At 46.2% G+C, this 13,662-nt stretch overlaps 1 protein-coding gene across 1 annotated transcript in view; it reads left to right on the top strand.

Moving 5' to 3' along the window:
* The first annotated feature begins 13,148 nt into the window (after window positions 1-13,148).
* Window positions 13,149-13,662, top strand: part of SIM1 (SIM bHLH transcription factor 1) — a 77,695-nt gene continuing 77,181 nt past the window's right edge. Inside the window, exon 1 of the mRNA XM_004605691.2 lies at window positions 13,149-13,323. Coding sequence (XP_004605748.1) covers window positions 13,149-13,323 — 175 coding nt within the window. The remainder of the gene's footprint in view (window positions 13,324-13,662) is intronic.

Genomic DNA, 13,662 nt, shown 5'->3' with positions numbered 1-13,662 from the left:
TCAACTGAATCAACCCCAGTGATCAAGAGGGTAATAGATATCTCAGTCAGATGCCTATTGCATCCATATCTGGCTATTGTTAAAGCAACTTTTCCTGAGTTGGCCAAGAGTTTTTTAATGAAAATTTTTTTCTTGTTTGGGGGGCCATTCCCAACAGTGCTCAGGCTTAGTGCTGGCTCTATGCTCAGAGATCATTCTGGGCCATTCTCAAGAGACCATATATAGTGCCACGGATCAGATCCAAGTCTGCTACATGCAAGGTAAGTGCCTCACCTACTGTACCATCTCTCCAGCCCTGGCCAATAGATTTCTTTTAAATCATTTTGCATATGTCAATGTTGACCAATTTGTGTAGAACTCTGCCACTGTGCTTTCTACCTCTACATGTCCCTCTCTTTTTCTTTATAACAGTAACATTCATTTTCACTCTGTTATTTCTCCATTATAACCTCACTACACACATTTGCAAGGTCACTTCTATTATTATAATCCCCTGGAAAAAAGTTATTTGCTGATGACTCATTCACCACTGAGACCTCTGCATGATTATTTTTAATGTATCACAACACACATTCATTCTTGTGTGTCTTGTAAGCCTAGAATCAGCAAAGAGAGTTCTGCTATGCTGGAAACAATTGACCCTTGAACAAGAGGGATTGAAACACTGACTACAGAGCAGTGGAAAATAGAAGTTCAACTTTGTAATTAACCATTGACACCTCAAAAACATTACTAATAGCCTACTGACAACCAGTCATATCACAAATAGCATAAATGGCTATTACATATTATGTTTGATAAATTGTAATTTTAGAATGAAAGATAAGAAAATGTTACTTTGAAAGTTCTAAGTGTTGGTCCAAAGAGATAGCATAGTGGGTAAAATACTTGTCTTGCACATGGCAGACCTGGTTTTGATTCCTGATACCAGAGAGATGGTTCCCCAAGCACTGCCAAGAGTGATACCTGAGCCATGAATACGTCCTACACACTGTCTGGAGTTGTCCGAAACCAGGACAAACAAATCCTAGATGTGTCCTCCTAAAGGTTTTCATCCTTGTTGTCTTTAAGTGGTTAAGAAGGAAGAAGTGGAGAGGTTTGAAAAAAATCTGTGTATAGGTGGACCCATGCTGTCTAAAGCCATGTCATTCCAAGCTGTATCAGAGTGCCTTCATGCTAGTTATACAAAGGTGCCCTCTCTGCATGGCATACAGGACTGAGTTGTGGCCTTATTTCAGTCCTTATCTGCCCATATATGGAACTTAACCTTGTGAATCACACCCAGAAGATCCAGAACAAGTTTGGAAGCACAGGGCCAGACAGATGGAAACAAATTGAGAGGTTCAAGTTCAGCATCTGCTCACCTATACCCTGGCACCATCATTGACTTCAGTGTTCCTAAAGACAATTACTTTACCTTTAGCGGTGAAGTTTGCCTTGTGTCACAGTAGAAATTATAAAGTACTTAGGTTTGAGGTTTTATGATCCATCTTGTTAAAAGTCTCTTTTTCGGTCACTGTGACACTGGTGCCAATACTCACCTGGAAATCAGTTGGTCACATTGTTCCAGGATAAATTCAGACAGTTTTGGTTTCTTATCATGAGGAAGGGAAATAGGGGCTATTTTTTGTCCTTGCTTCATTTTTCCTTTTCCGGTGCAGTGGTCTGTGACTCACAGACCAACATTCATGACCAGCTGTTGGGAGCCATGAATTCTCAAATTGAATGAGAACATTTGAATCTCTGTCAATTTGCAGTGGGACACACCTCTCAAATTTTCTACACTATGCAAACACAGAGCACTAGGCATTTTTTATTTAGTGTTCATCTTTATGAAATAGTCTGATTATTGGAACCAGAAACACTTGACAAATCACTGGCCATACTGTGGTTACAGGTGGTGACATATTGCTGCTGCTTATTCATGAAACTGGAGGTTAAGACTCTGTTTCTAAGATGTAAACTATGGAAAACCCCCACATAAAACACCAGTGTTGGACAGAATATCACATAGACAATTTCCAACTGAAATGCTGGTTATTAGAAGTCATGTGGAGTCAGGAGTTGCCATGGAATCCATTTGTTTCTAAACCAGCTCCTCCTGCTGGAATAGTTTCTCATTATCATTTCTTTTTGTGTGTGTGTATGGGAGAAGGAGAAAAAGTGAGAGAGAGGAAGAGAGAGAGGGAGAGAGAAAGGAAACAAGGAGGGAGGGAGGGAGGAAGGAAAGAGGAGAGAGGAGAAGGATGGAGATAATTCATCTGTTACAAAACAATGCTGTAATTTCAATGCATTTAAGATTCTAGAATAGACAAGAAATTAAATCTTTACGAGAGAGTTAATATCAGCTTTAACACGTATTTACATTGTTTAATTTAAAGTGAAATCACCATATTGCTATCAAGGATTCTTTTCTGTGATTTCTGTGACTTCTACTTATTCAAGGAGAATATATGATTACATATCATATGACATTTATCTTCAGAAAAAAAATAATTAGATCTTTAGGAATGAAAATAAATATCAAAGCAAATCTGTCATGAACAGTTGCACATTTGTAGTGACTAATTTTCTTCTCTTTTCTCCTATGTATCATTTTTATTTAGATTCTTAACCAGAACTTTAGAGCTTTATCTCCAGTGAAATAGGTGACAGGATTAATCTATCTCTAGTTTCTTTCAGGTTGTTTGTTTAAGTCAAGAGAATCAATTGGTTAGCATTTGTTAATGCATATGTTATTTTTGTAGCAAAGTCCTCTTGTGTTTGTTAGGTAATATACAAAACCAGATGGACCAAATATCAACCTGGGACAATTGAATTTCAAAACATAAAGAATCCATAAATGAGCCACTATTTTAACAAATGTACACTATAATTGATTATAGTTAGTCATAAGATCTATTGGATTAAAGCACATTAAAATTATATTTTCATATTTATCTTTTTACATGTTTTGCATTAAAGCACATAAGTATCACTATTATATTCAAAGGGAAAAGTGTCACGTTGAGGGATGAATTCATAATTTTAACTGTCTTTCTGATTATTTCCATTTCTGCTTTTCCTTGTTAACTCCCCTGCAGAGACTCAAGCAACTCTCATGTCCATAAAAATCAGGTCTCAACTCTTTCTCCTGGCTAAGGTCCTTAACCCACTCAAAAGTCAAGGGGGAACCACCCTTAGATGTTTCTGAATCATGACTCTTAGCTAAGAAAATATTCAAAACTCCCTCAGGCATTAAAAAAGGTGTTCAACCTCTATAATGAAAGAAAAAAGTAGAATTCTCTCACCCCACATCACCCCACACACTTATAAGATTGTCTGAAAGAATAAAGATATGAAGTGTTTCATTTCAGTCAACTGCACTTTTGTGGGGCAATTTGGCACTCTTAGAAATACAAGTCCAGTTTCTCCTTTGACCCAGAATTCTGGTTTCGGAACCCTCTCCCTGTAGTTACACTGGACCCACGTAAATGACATGTGTATGATGTTACTCCATTCTTCACTATTTTCAGTAATAATGATGAAAAACAACCTAAAGATCCTCAGTGGGTGATAAGTTAAGTAACTGACATATGCACTTCAAAGTGAACGCCATACAGATGTTTAAGAAAGCAAGGATGAAGGGGTTATCATAGGAAATTTAAAAAAATTAAAATGAGGGACAGTAGGATAATGATCAATCTAAAGGATTGCTTAAATTTGCATAAAGCAAATTGTAATAAGAAATAAAATAGTTGTATGACAAAAGATACAAACATAGTCATAAGGTGCATTTCCTTGATTTGCATTCAATGAATTTTAAAATTGAATTACAGTTAATAATTCAGATGAGGGAAAAAAAGCGAAGTTGGTCAGATGTTAGGAAGTGCTGTTGGTTACCCACTCAGTCTGGATTTTTCATCCAGCAATAGGGTAGCCTTTAGGAGCACTGATGGGCAACCAATTTCACATTGGCACTGTGGCTCATGGGGATGCTTCCTCTTTCTTTTTTCCTGGTTTCCTTTGGAGGTTTAGGATCCATACTGGGAAAAGGTACGTCAAGCAGCCCCATCCAGGAACAGCACTGACTTTCCCTTTCATGGCAGAAAGCACAGTTCCTAGGGCTCATTGAAGGTTTAGGGACCTATGACAGACTTCCATTTATTTTCCAATCAGAAGAAAAATACAAATAATAAATATCTGATCATAAGTTCAGTTTGAATTACATTCACTGTGATACCAACACAGTTGTAAAATATAAATTTTACTTATTTGGGTTTTGGGGTCACACCCAGTGATGCGCAGAGCTTACTCCTGGCTTTGTACTCAGGAATCACTCCTGATGAGACTCCAGGGAACAAATGGGAAGCCAAGGATCAACCAGGCAGCTATGTGCAAGGCAAGCACCCTATTTGCTGTACTATCACTCTAGCCCCTATCATTTTTAATAATTCTGTGTAAAAAAAAAGGAGTCCATAAAATAAATATAACAGAAGTGCTCAAAGTTACAAATTCCTAGAGTGTCCTTGTGCAGAACACCTGAGGGACCGTCTACTGGCCCAGGAAGAGCCCTTTCCTCTAAGATCAACTACAATACTACCACTACACACTGACAGAGCTCTTTATACTTACTCTGATAGGAACAGAGCTATAGTACAGTGAGTGGGATATTTGCCTTGCAGATGGTCAACCAGGATTTGATCTCTAATCTTCAGCATCCCATATAATTTCCTGAGCTCTGCCAGGAGTAATTCCTGAATGCAAGAAGCAGGAGTAGCCCCTGAGCATCCCAAAAGCACACACACACACACACACACACACACACAAACAACAACAACAACAAAAAAAAAACTCTTATTCTGACAGAATGAGGGAACATTCTATTCACGAACTGATGCCTACATGCTTCTCCTCTATGACTGGTCTATTGCCTCAACCACTCTGTGCCTCTCCCGTGCGCTTTAATTAGAATCCTGGAACCATAGCAGGGAGAGGAACAGAGAGGGACTTGTCTCCATCCTGGAACCAAACTGCCAGAGTGATCTTGTCCAGGTCGCTGGCCTCTTCTCTTTCATCCAGAGGCAGGCATCATTCTCTTTCCTAAGGATGCAGGGTTGATCATCTTCACAGAAGAAGACCACCCCACTACCACCACCAACTCTGGGTCTTAACTAATTAAATATTTTGTGCCATAAACATAAAATCTAAACAACTCTCCCCCCCACACACACACACCCTCAACTGAAACATCCTTTGCGTCTTAAGATTCTACAAAAGCCAAATTGTCTTTTCAGTCTTTTTCATCTTTAGAGTCTTCCGAAACAAAAGAGCAGAGGAAAGCTAAATATGGTTCCTTGATCCGCGGCATCAACATAATCTGGGAAATTGTAGGGAAGGCAAATTCTCAGCCCAGATCGACTGAATTCTAAACTCTGGAAGACTTTTACGCCCCAGGTGATTGAAGATCAGCAATCCACATTTTAACAGGTCCCTCCTCCCCGGAGGATTGCCTTGCGAGTTCCAGTTCCTCAGGTGCAGGGCAAGAGCGCCTAGATTTACAAGGGTAGATTCCCATACTACCGAGGGGTCCAGAGATCATTCGAGTGGAGCGAGGGTACAAGCAGTAATCTACCTCAGAGTGCAGAGGTACTTTTCCCGATCTTGGGGTGACACGGGGGCGGCCCGCAAGATTGCAAGGCAAGATTCTGGGCTTGGAAGAGCAGTGTCTTCCCGCGGGCTGCGCGCCCAACGCAAGCCCCAGTCTCAGAGCAGGTCCCCGCTGTGCTCTCCGGAGGAACCAAACTCCCGCGCCCCTGACTTGGAGCTCACCTCCGCGGGTTCCTCCAACTCCGGGAGCTGCGCGCAGCTATGACCATCTACAGCCCCCAAATCCAACCCCACCCCTTTAACTGAAAGTCAAGGACCGACAAGTCTTCTGGGCATTCCTAAATCAAAGGTGGCCTGAAGATCTAAACATAAAAAGGACCCTAGGCCATCATTCCTCCAGACCTTTCTGAACCTCTCTCTCTGGAGCCTGGGATTGGAATTTTAAACTCCCGATGAGTTGAGGTCCAACATGAGGCTCAGGGAAGAGGAATCTCTTCAGAGCCCTACGGAGAAACTCTCTCGAAATCAGAGGGGGAAAGGCACCGCCCACTGGACTAGCCCACTCTGAGGTCCCTCCCTCTTTTCTGGGCTCCAGCTCATTCAGCCCCCCTCAGAAGCCCCTACCTTTCTGACAGCCCCCTCAATTCCGGCCTCCAGAGCCCACCTTCAAAAGACACCCAGACCTTGGTTTGGCTTGAAATTCCAAAAGTAGGTTAAACATCGAAATGTTGCCAGTGGCTCCGCGAAGTGGGGAGTGAAGAAGGTTGACTCCAGAAAAGAGCATTTCCGTGTCTCTGCTCCAACCACCTGGACTATAGCAGCGTTCTGGGAAACGCCTGGCCTAGATCAGGTCAGCCCTAATCTCAGCACAGGCATTGTGGGTTCATTGCCTTTCCTTCACAGAGAAGAATTTCAGGAGGAGGTGAAACGGTAAAGCAAGATAGTTTGTATTAAAACTTACCTAGCGAGGGGAGAGAAAGCAAGTGTGTATTCAAGAGAGTACAGAGGCTCCTTCAGAGTGGAAACATGCAACCAAAGAGAGACAAGCATGTGAGATATTTGTTCAAGGGAGAAGAGGGGCTTGAAGAGCAAGCCAAGAGCTGCTTTCAGGAGCAGCTTTTATACACTTCTTCTAAATAGGTTTCCCTGGCATTTTGCATATGTTAAAAATTAATCTGGGCTTTGTCACAGGAAAGCTTTGCACTGTTGAGTCACAGGAAAGCTTTGCACTGTTAATTGTCTTCTCCTAATCTGTCCCTTGCACCATGGATGTCTCTTCATAACTTCAGAGATTCTTCTATAGCTTCTTCTCCTTTTCTGAGGGGCCACACTTTTTTTGGTAAGTCCCTGGATTTCTGCATCTGGGTAGTGACTTCGTTTCTCCTTTCCAAAGAATTCAGTATTTGTATTTCAAAGCAATGTGGTCTCCATACCTTCAGTCTACTAGAGAAACAGTCATTCTTAAGTTTTGTTATTTTCCCCAAAAAATACATTACCAGGGCCCCTCTACCTATTTGGCTATAACAAAAGTGTCATTTAAGCTGAAGTCTCAAAGTCACAATTCACTCAACTTTTGAACACGGTTTAGTCCAATGTATCCAGCTTTGCTGAATTATCTGCATATATTATCCTCAGCTTAATTTCCGGAAAGAAAAGGGGTGAAAAGTACAGGAACTCAGAAATCACTGCTTCTCATTTCCCAACTACAATAAACATTTAAATAATTCAGCTTTTGGTAATGGGATAGGGTGGGGTTAGAGCACATCTGGTGGTCCTCAGGGCTTACGTCTGACTGTACAGACTCAAGAATCACTCCTGGTGGTGCTCTAGGGAACCAGATGTGAATCTATTTTTGGTCCCTGCACACAAGGCAAGCACCTTGCCCCTCAGACACTTTTCTAGTGAAACACAATTTAAGAAACATTCATTTCTCAGTGACTAATTCAGATTATTATATATTTAAAGTCTAGTTGCATATCTTAATGGAAAATACAGAATACTTGCTTGTATTCCTTACTCTCGTTTTTAAAAGTTAGGACATTTTCTTTCTTTTTTTCCTTCATTTAACCATTGATGCTAATTTTATTTGGAGAAATAAAAATATATCTGGAGAGAGCTTTGGGGGGAATTCTGAAAGAAAGAGGAAGGGGGTACACTTTGAAATATTTTATACTTTCCAAAACTGCCTGATCAAGTTCTACCCCTATTTGATTAATTAAATATGGTCCAGTTTGGGATAGCTTCCTTCTGTGCTGGTAGAGACCCCATCGGTTCAAAGTCATACTGAAGTCCCATTTCTCCTTCGACATAACAACATGCAAATGTGATAATAAAATGGAAGTAGAGCCAGATTCAATTCACTAACAGACATAGGAGAGGGAAAAAATGGCAGTATTTCCCTAGTCATTACAATCTCCCTAAATTTCCTTTACACTGGTGAGGAGGATTACCTAAACTAGATATAGCATGCTAAAATATTTCAGTGGCCATCCACAGATTTTTGCATCTTGAGATATCCTTTATCGTGACCCATTGATTAAAATTTTTGTGCGTGCGTGCTTTATACCGTTGTGTAAGTATGATGCACGCGATGTGTAGTCGTGCATTATGAGTCCGAGCAGTCTGTAAATCAACAAAGTGGATCTTTGGGCGGGAGGGGGGGAGGGCAGAAATTGTTCCGGGTTTTAATCAGATGCTCAAGCACCTTATCCAAGAGGCGCAGAGAAGAACTGGCAGAGGCAGGACACGAATCGGCCCCACGTAGGGACGGGCGCCTCTAAGCGCGTCTGTCGCTGCTGCGCGGAAACTGCTGGTAGATTTGCACACGGGCGTTCACTTGATCTTTCCCGACCCAATGGTTTAGCTTTTCTAGGCTGGACCGGCCTGATGGAGGGAGGGGTCTGGCCGCCCTCCCAGGTTCCCCACTGGTCGCTCCGGGCGCGCGCAGCGCGGGGCCACGCACGCACAGACGCGCTGCGTGTGGGTTCCGCCCGAACGCTGGCGGCTTACTCCGCGGGTGGGAGCCTGGGTTTCCCGCACATCGCGGCGTCCAGGGTCCACTGAGGGCAGCCCCTTTGCGGGATGCCGCCAGGATCGCTCCGGGGGTGGAAGGGATTCCTCCCAAGGGCACCACGTCTACATCCCACCAGTCTTTTTGTCCTCCTGGGCCGAGGGAGTGGGGCGTGCTTGTTTATAGATCGGCTCCGGTTTCTTCCCGCAGGAGGATTGCTTTTCCGGACCGCGTAGACGGCGCCAGAGGCCGTGGGTTACATTTTAAGGCACCTGTGCAAACGAGGATTCCTCTTTGCTGTTAGCACCTCGCAGGCGCCCGCCTCTTTGCTTTCTGGGGCTCTCTTGCCTAACATTAGCAGGATTTGGGAAGGATTAACCTGAGCCACAAGAAACGTATTTGAAATTGATCAGAACACGTGGGAGGCCCGGGAGGTGCGGGCTCACGCTTAGGCGGGCTGGGCGCGCGTGCGGGAATCGCGGGCGGGTCTCTGAGCCCGGGTGGGGGAGGCGAGGAGCGGAGCTCCAGCTCCATCCCCGGTTCAAAGATTAGAAAAACAGGTGTTGCGTCGCCATGCTAATGCACTCTCCGCAACGCGGCTCGAGCTGTCGTGTCCCGGGGACTTAGCGAGGCTGTCACCACATGGCTACGCATGCACTTTGTTTATTAAGCATCTACTCGGCTCAGGGACGACTGAGCTTCGCTGGAACGCCAGAGCAGCCCGCCTGAACCCTACACACAACGACGCCGTTTTGCCCAGCTTGCTCCTGAGGGCAAAATGCTGCATTTCTTTCTAAACGTATGCATCTTGAGAGAGTCGCTGACACCCACACCCGCGTCTCTGCTATGGCATGGTTTCAGATCCGAAACCCCCGAAAAGCACTAACCTCCAGCATGTTGTTTCAAGTACAGAGAGAACTAGGGAGAGTGAGGGGGTTTAAAACATTTACTGATGTACTGGGGATCAAACCTAAGGCCTCACACTTGCAAGACAAGTACTTTGCCCCAGAGCAATATCCCCGGGCCCTGGAGAGTGAGGTTTTAGAACAACAACCGATTTACCTGAAGTCCTTTCGAGAACACAGGCAGAATAGATAAGAGCTTCTCATCCTTAAAGCATCATTTCTTCTCTTGATGGTTTTATTTTACCCCTGAAAGCTGACCAGTTCGGAGAGGGTGTGAAAGAATCCCTGAAAGTCCTTTACACTCTTCAAACACACCTCCTCTCTAGTGAATAAAGGAGCCCAGCATTTTGCCATGTCTTTCTAGTCATCTATTGTTTAAAGTCCATCCCCTGAGACGGGAAAGACAGCTCAATAGGCTGAGAGCATCGTTTGTATGCAGCTTTGCATGCGTTCAATCCCCAGCACCTCATGGTCCTTCCAAGCACCTCTTCCCTGCAAAACTGCGTCTCTTGGTGGTGAGAAGCTGTCCCCTGACAGGTCTCTGAGTGACTGTACCCTGCGGGTGAGGATGACTGTCTACTTTAAAGCCCACTAGCTGGATTCCAGATTTAAAACACCTATAAAATCTCTAGGGTTTGTTCCCCCACACTTCCCCCCATCCCATTCTTTCTGGAGAGAATGTTCATCTCCTCTTGCCAGGTGTTTTCCAGATGTATAAATAGCCCCAGAAAGCTCCCCTTGTCATCCACACAAGCTTACTGCCATAGGGTGGCAAGAGGGTGGCAGATGTCCCTGATTTTAAACAAAAGTTTTCCTAATTATTAGAAGAATGGCACACATCCCTCTTCAGAGTGTCTTTCTCAACAGCAATTAGTGAATTAGTGTCATAAAGGACAGAATGCTGGCCAAAGTACTGGTGTCACTGTCTTTTATCACCAAGAAACAGAGCACCACTGATCACCAGTGTCCCACAAACCCGAGGAGAAATTGTACTGACCTGGTGTGATTCTCAAGCAACAGTAATTGTGGGTGGTGGAATTGAAGAGGGAACAAATTAACTTTTCTTCTCTTTGACAAGAAAGGGAAGGCGACTCAAACTAAGAGTGTGTTTACCATACAATTTGTCAGTAATCATACTTAGAAGCATTTGTTTAAATGGCTCCTTTTGGGGAATTGTGGTGTTGTGAATGTTGTAAATGGTGTCATTTGTGCAAGGATTATTCCTCTTGGACTTTGGTTTCCTGGGGCAAAACCCAACAAAACATCTTCTTTCACCTTTAAGATAACGGATTATGGTGCGATTGTCATTGACACGGCAACTACCCTCCCCGGTTCAGTTGTGGCCTGAACTGGAATCTCTTTTCCTTCAGTGTCCCAATCGGCTCTCCACGAGAAAATCCCCCATGACTGAGATTTCCACGGAGGAACAAAACAACCTCCCATAAAACCCGACCCATGTTTAAAAAGACAAAAATGATGCTTGTCTGGGAAGGTGAATTTGAAGACAGGTTCATTCATCTCCGCCGCTCTGGTTTCAGAACGAGAGACAGAAAATAAAGACCAACACCTGCCCCGTGTGTGCTGTGGGCCCCACCACTCGCCCACGGGAGGAGGTGACCGCGGGGTGGAATTTTGGGCGAACCCCGCGCGCAGGGTGTATATCTCCCGCTTTGCCTGCTGGAGGGACCGGCCCGCGGATTTAACCTCTGCGGTCAGGGGGCCGCACCCCACCATCGAGCCCCTGGTCCCAGGGAACTCGAGGGATCTCCGCTCCTGCACTTGGTTGGGCAAGGGCCCCGGGCCGGGAGCAGGGCGGCTGCTGGCAGCGAGGCCCCGCAACGCCCGGAGCTTGTTAGGGTCTCCGGAACCTCTCCGGCAGTCATCAAGCCGCAAGCTGCAAGCGGTTTGCTGGGGCACAGACGGTTGGGGGAGGGAGGTCGTGGTGGTGGGGGCGCCGGTAGAGAAGTGGACCGCTGGCATGGGGCGTGTCATGTCACTCATCTCGATCGACCAATAAGCGCCGGGCTCTGGGAGCGTAGGGCCAATCGGAGGTGAGAAGGTTTGAGAGTGGCATTAAGGAAGGGCGGGAGGAAGGGAACCCGGGAGCGAAGTTGAAGCTAAACCTGGTAAGCTATAAAGAAGTTGCAGGGGGGCGTTTTCGGCTTCCAATTAGGAATAATACTGGCTTCGTAGCCAGCGCAGGGGAGGAGGATTCTAAAACCACCTCACCCGTCCCAAAGCCCGCATCCCCTTTTCTCCCACGCACCCCTCCCCCAATTCATGACCAAGAAAAGAAAACGGAGCCAGAGCGCGCTCTGCTCCCTTCTGTCTGCCGGTGGGAAGCGCAGGGGACGGCGGAGTGGCTGAGCCCGACCGTAGGCATGAGTACAGTTAAGCGGCGGGCGCCTGGGCACCTTCTGCCGCCAGCCGGGACTGAAGGTAGGTGAAGGGGAAGACACCCCCCGCCACTCGCACCCCGGGTCCGTCCCGCGTCACCCGCAGCTCCGCGACCGAGGCGATGAGGCCGGGACACTTCCCCACCTCCGTCCCCCACCCGCGGTGCCTGCGAGGGGCTGGCGCGAAGGTGCCACCTGTTAACCTGGCGCGGCCGTGCCCGGCGTGTTGCCGCCCCTGCTGGGCAGCGACGGTGCTGGGGCGCCTCGGGAATCCCGAGGGGCGTAATGTGTGCGTGTCACTTTTGGAGGAATCCCTGACATATGAGACTTGAGAGGCACGTTGGAGAGGCAGGCAAGTTCCAGATCCTCCGAACGGGGCGCGAGGGGTGGGGGTGAGGGAGCCCCGAGGGGGGCCCGGTGCGCTGTGCAGAAATTCTGACTCGCCGAACCCTGCTTTGGCTGAGACCTGTGCCTGGCCTGGGTTTGGGCTCCCGGACCTGCGGTTCCCGCTGAGGGTCTCCTGAAATAAGCGTTTGGTAGTTAGGGCAACTACCTAGCGGGATGGAGAATGTGGCTGGCCTGGGGGAGGGAATGCGAACATTATTTGCAGGGGACTCAGGAGCTGGCTGCTGATCTCTTACTACGTGGTGTAAACAAACACACAGATGCACCGACCCGCAGAGCGTGGAGGGCAAATCTGGGACGCTCCGAGGCCCTTTCGGGCCGGTTGACGGATTTGGGGCGAGTGCGCGAGTGGTCGTGGAGTCGCAGGTCTCTTAATGTTCGGATGCTCTTGTCTTCCCAGTGGCTTGAAAGTGTCGTCCGACGCTCGCATTCTTCCAAAGGGCTCCGAGCCATCTCCAGCGCCCTGGGACTGAAGAGCGACCGTCGTCGTCGGGGATTATTATGTCGGTTTTCCGAGCACCAGGGTGCGCAGCGTGGAATCGAAAAAAAGGCTGGCCCCGCCGGGCCCCCGCCGGCCTTTGATACCCAGACCCTCTGAGGATTGCTCAGAATTGCGGAGGATCAGCAACTTTCCTATGGTCGCTTCCCAGCTTTTTAAAGAAAACATTTTCCGTTCACCGCGTGGGTCTTTTACTGCCACGGAGACGCTGAAGCAAAGACTTCCGTCTCTCCTAAGTATGCTCTATGTTTTTGCCAAATATGGTCTCTAATTGAAAGTTGATTTTTGCTTGTGGATGAATCTGTGGAGTTTATATTGTAAGAGGAAAGGGGGAACGAGACACAATGAAAGAGAAGTCCAAAAATGCTGCCCGGACTAGGAGGGAGAAGGAAAACAGCGAATTTTATGAACTGGCTAAATTACTGCCTTTGCCCTCGGCGATCACCTCGCAATTGGACAAAGCATCTATAATCAGACTCACCACCAGCTATCTCAAAATGAGAGTAGTGTTCCCAGAAGGTAAGTGGCTGCCCAGATGGAATTTCTAAGTCAGAAGGGGTCCGGGATTTGTGAAAGAGTGAGCAACTTTCCACCACTGGGCAGACAAGGACATTTATACACACACCCAAACTCTCTGCAAAGGGAAGTTTAGAGTGACTGTTTGACTAAGGACCTCTCTGAATATAGAATGCCTGCTGTCTTTCTTTTCCTGGCTCCTTCTACTCCTCATTAATACTTTTTCTTCACTCCATCAGATATGTTTGGCTGGGAAGCAGCCCAACAGTGCTTTTGTCAACACTTCAGATACTGGGCTCAATTGAAAGTACTGCTAATCCAAACATGACTTACTTAAAAAAA

Source organism: Sorex araneus, chromosome 4 (assembly GCF_027595985.1).
Source record: "Sorex araneus isolate mSorAra2 chromosome 4, mSorAra2.pri, whole genome shotgun sequence".
In the NCBI taxonomy this organism is placed as follows: domain Eukaryota; kingdom Metazoa; phylum Chordata; class Mammalia; order Eulipotyphla; family Soricidae; genus Sorex; species Sorex araneus.
This window is presented reverse-complemented; position numbering and strand designations above follow the sequence as displayed.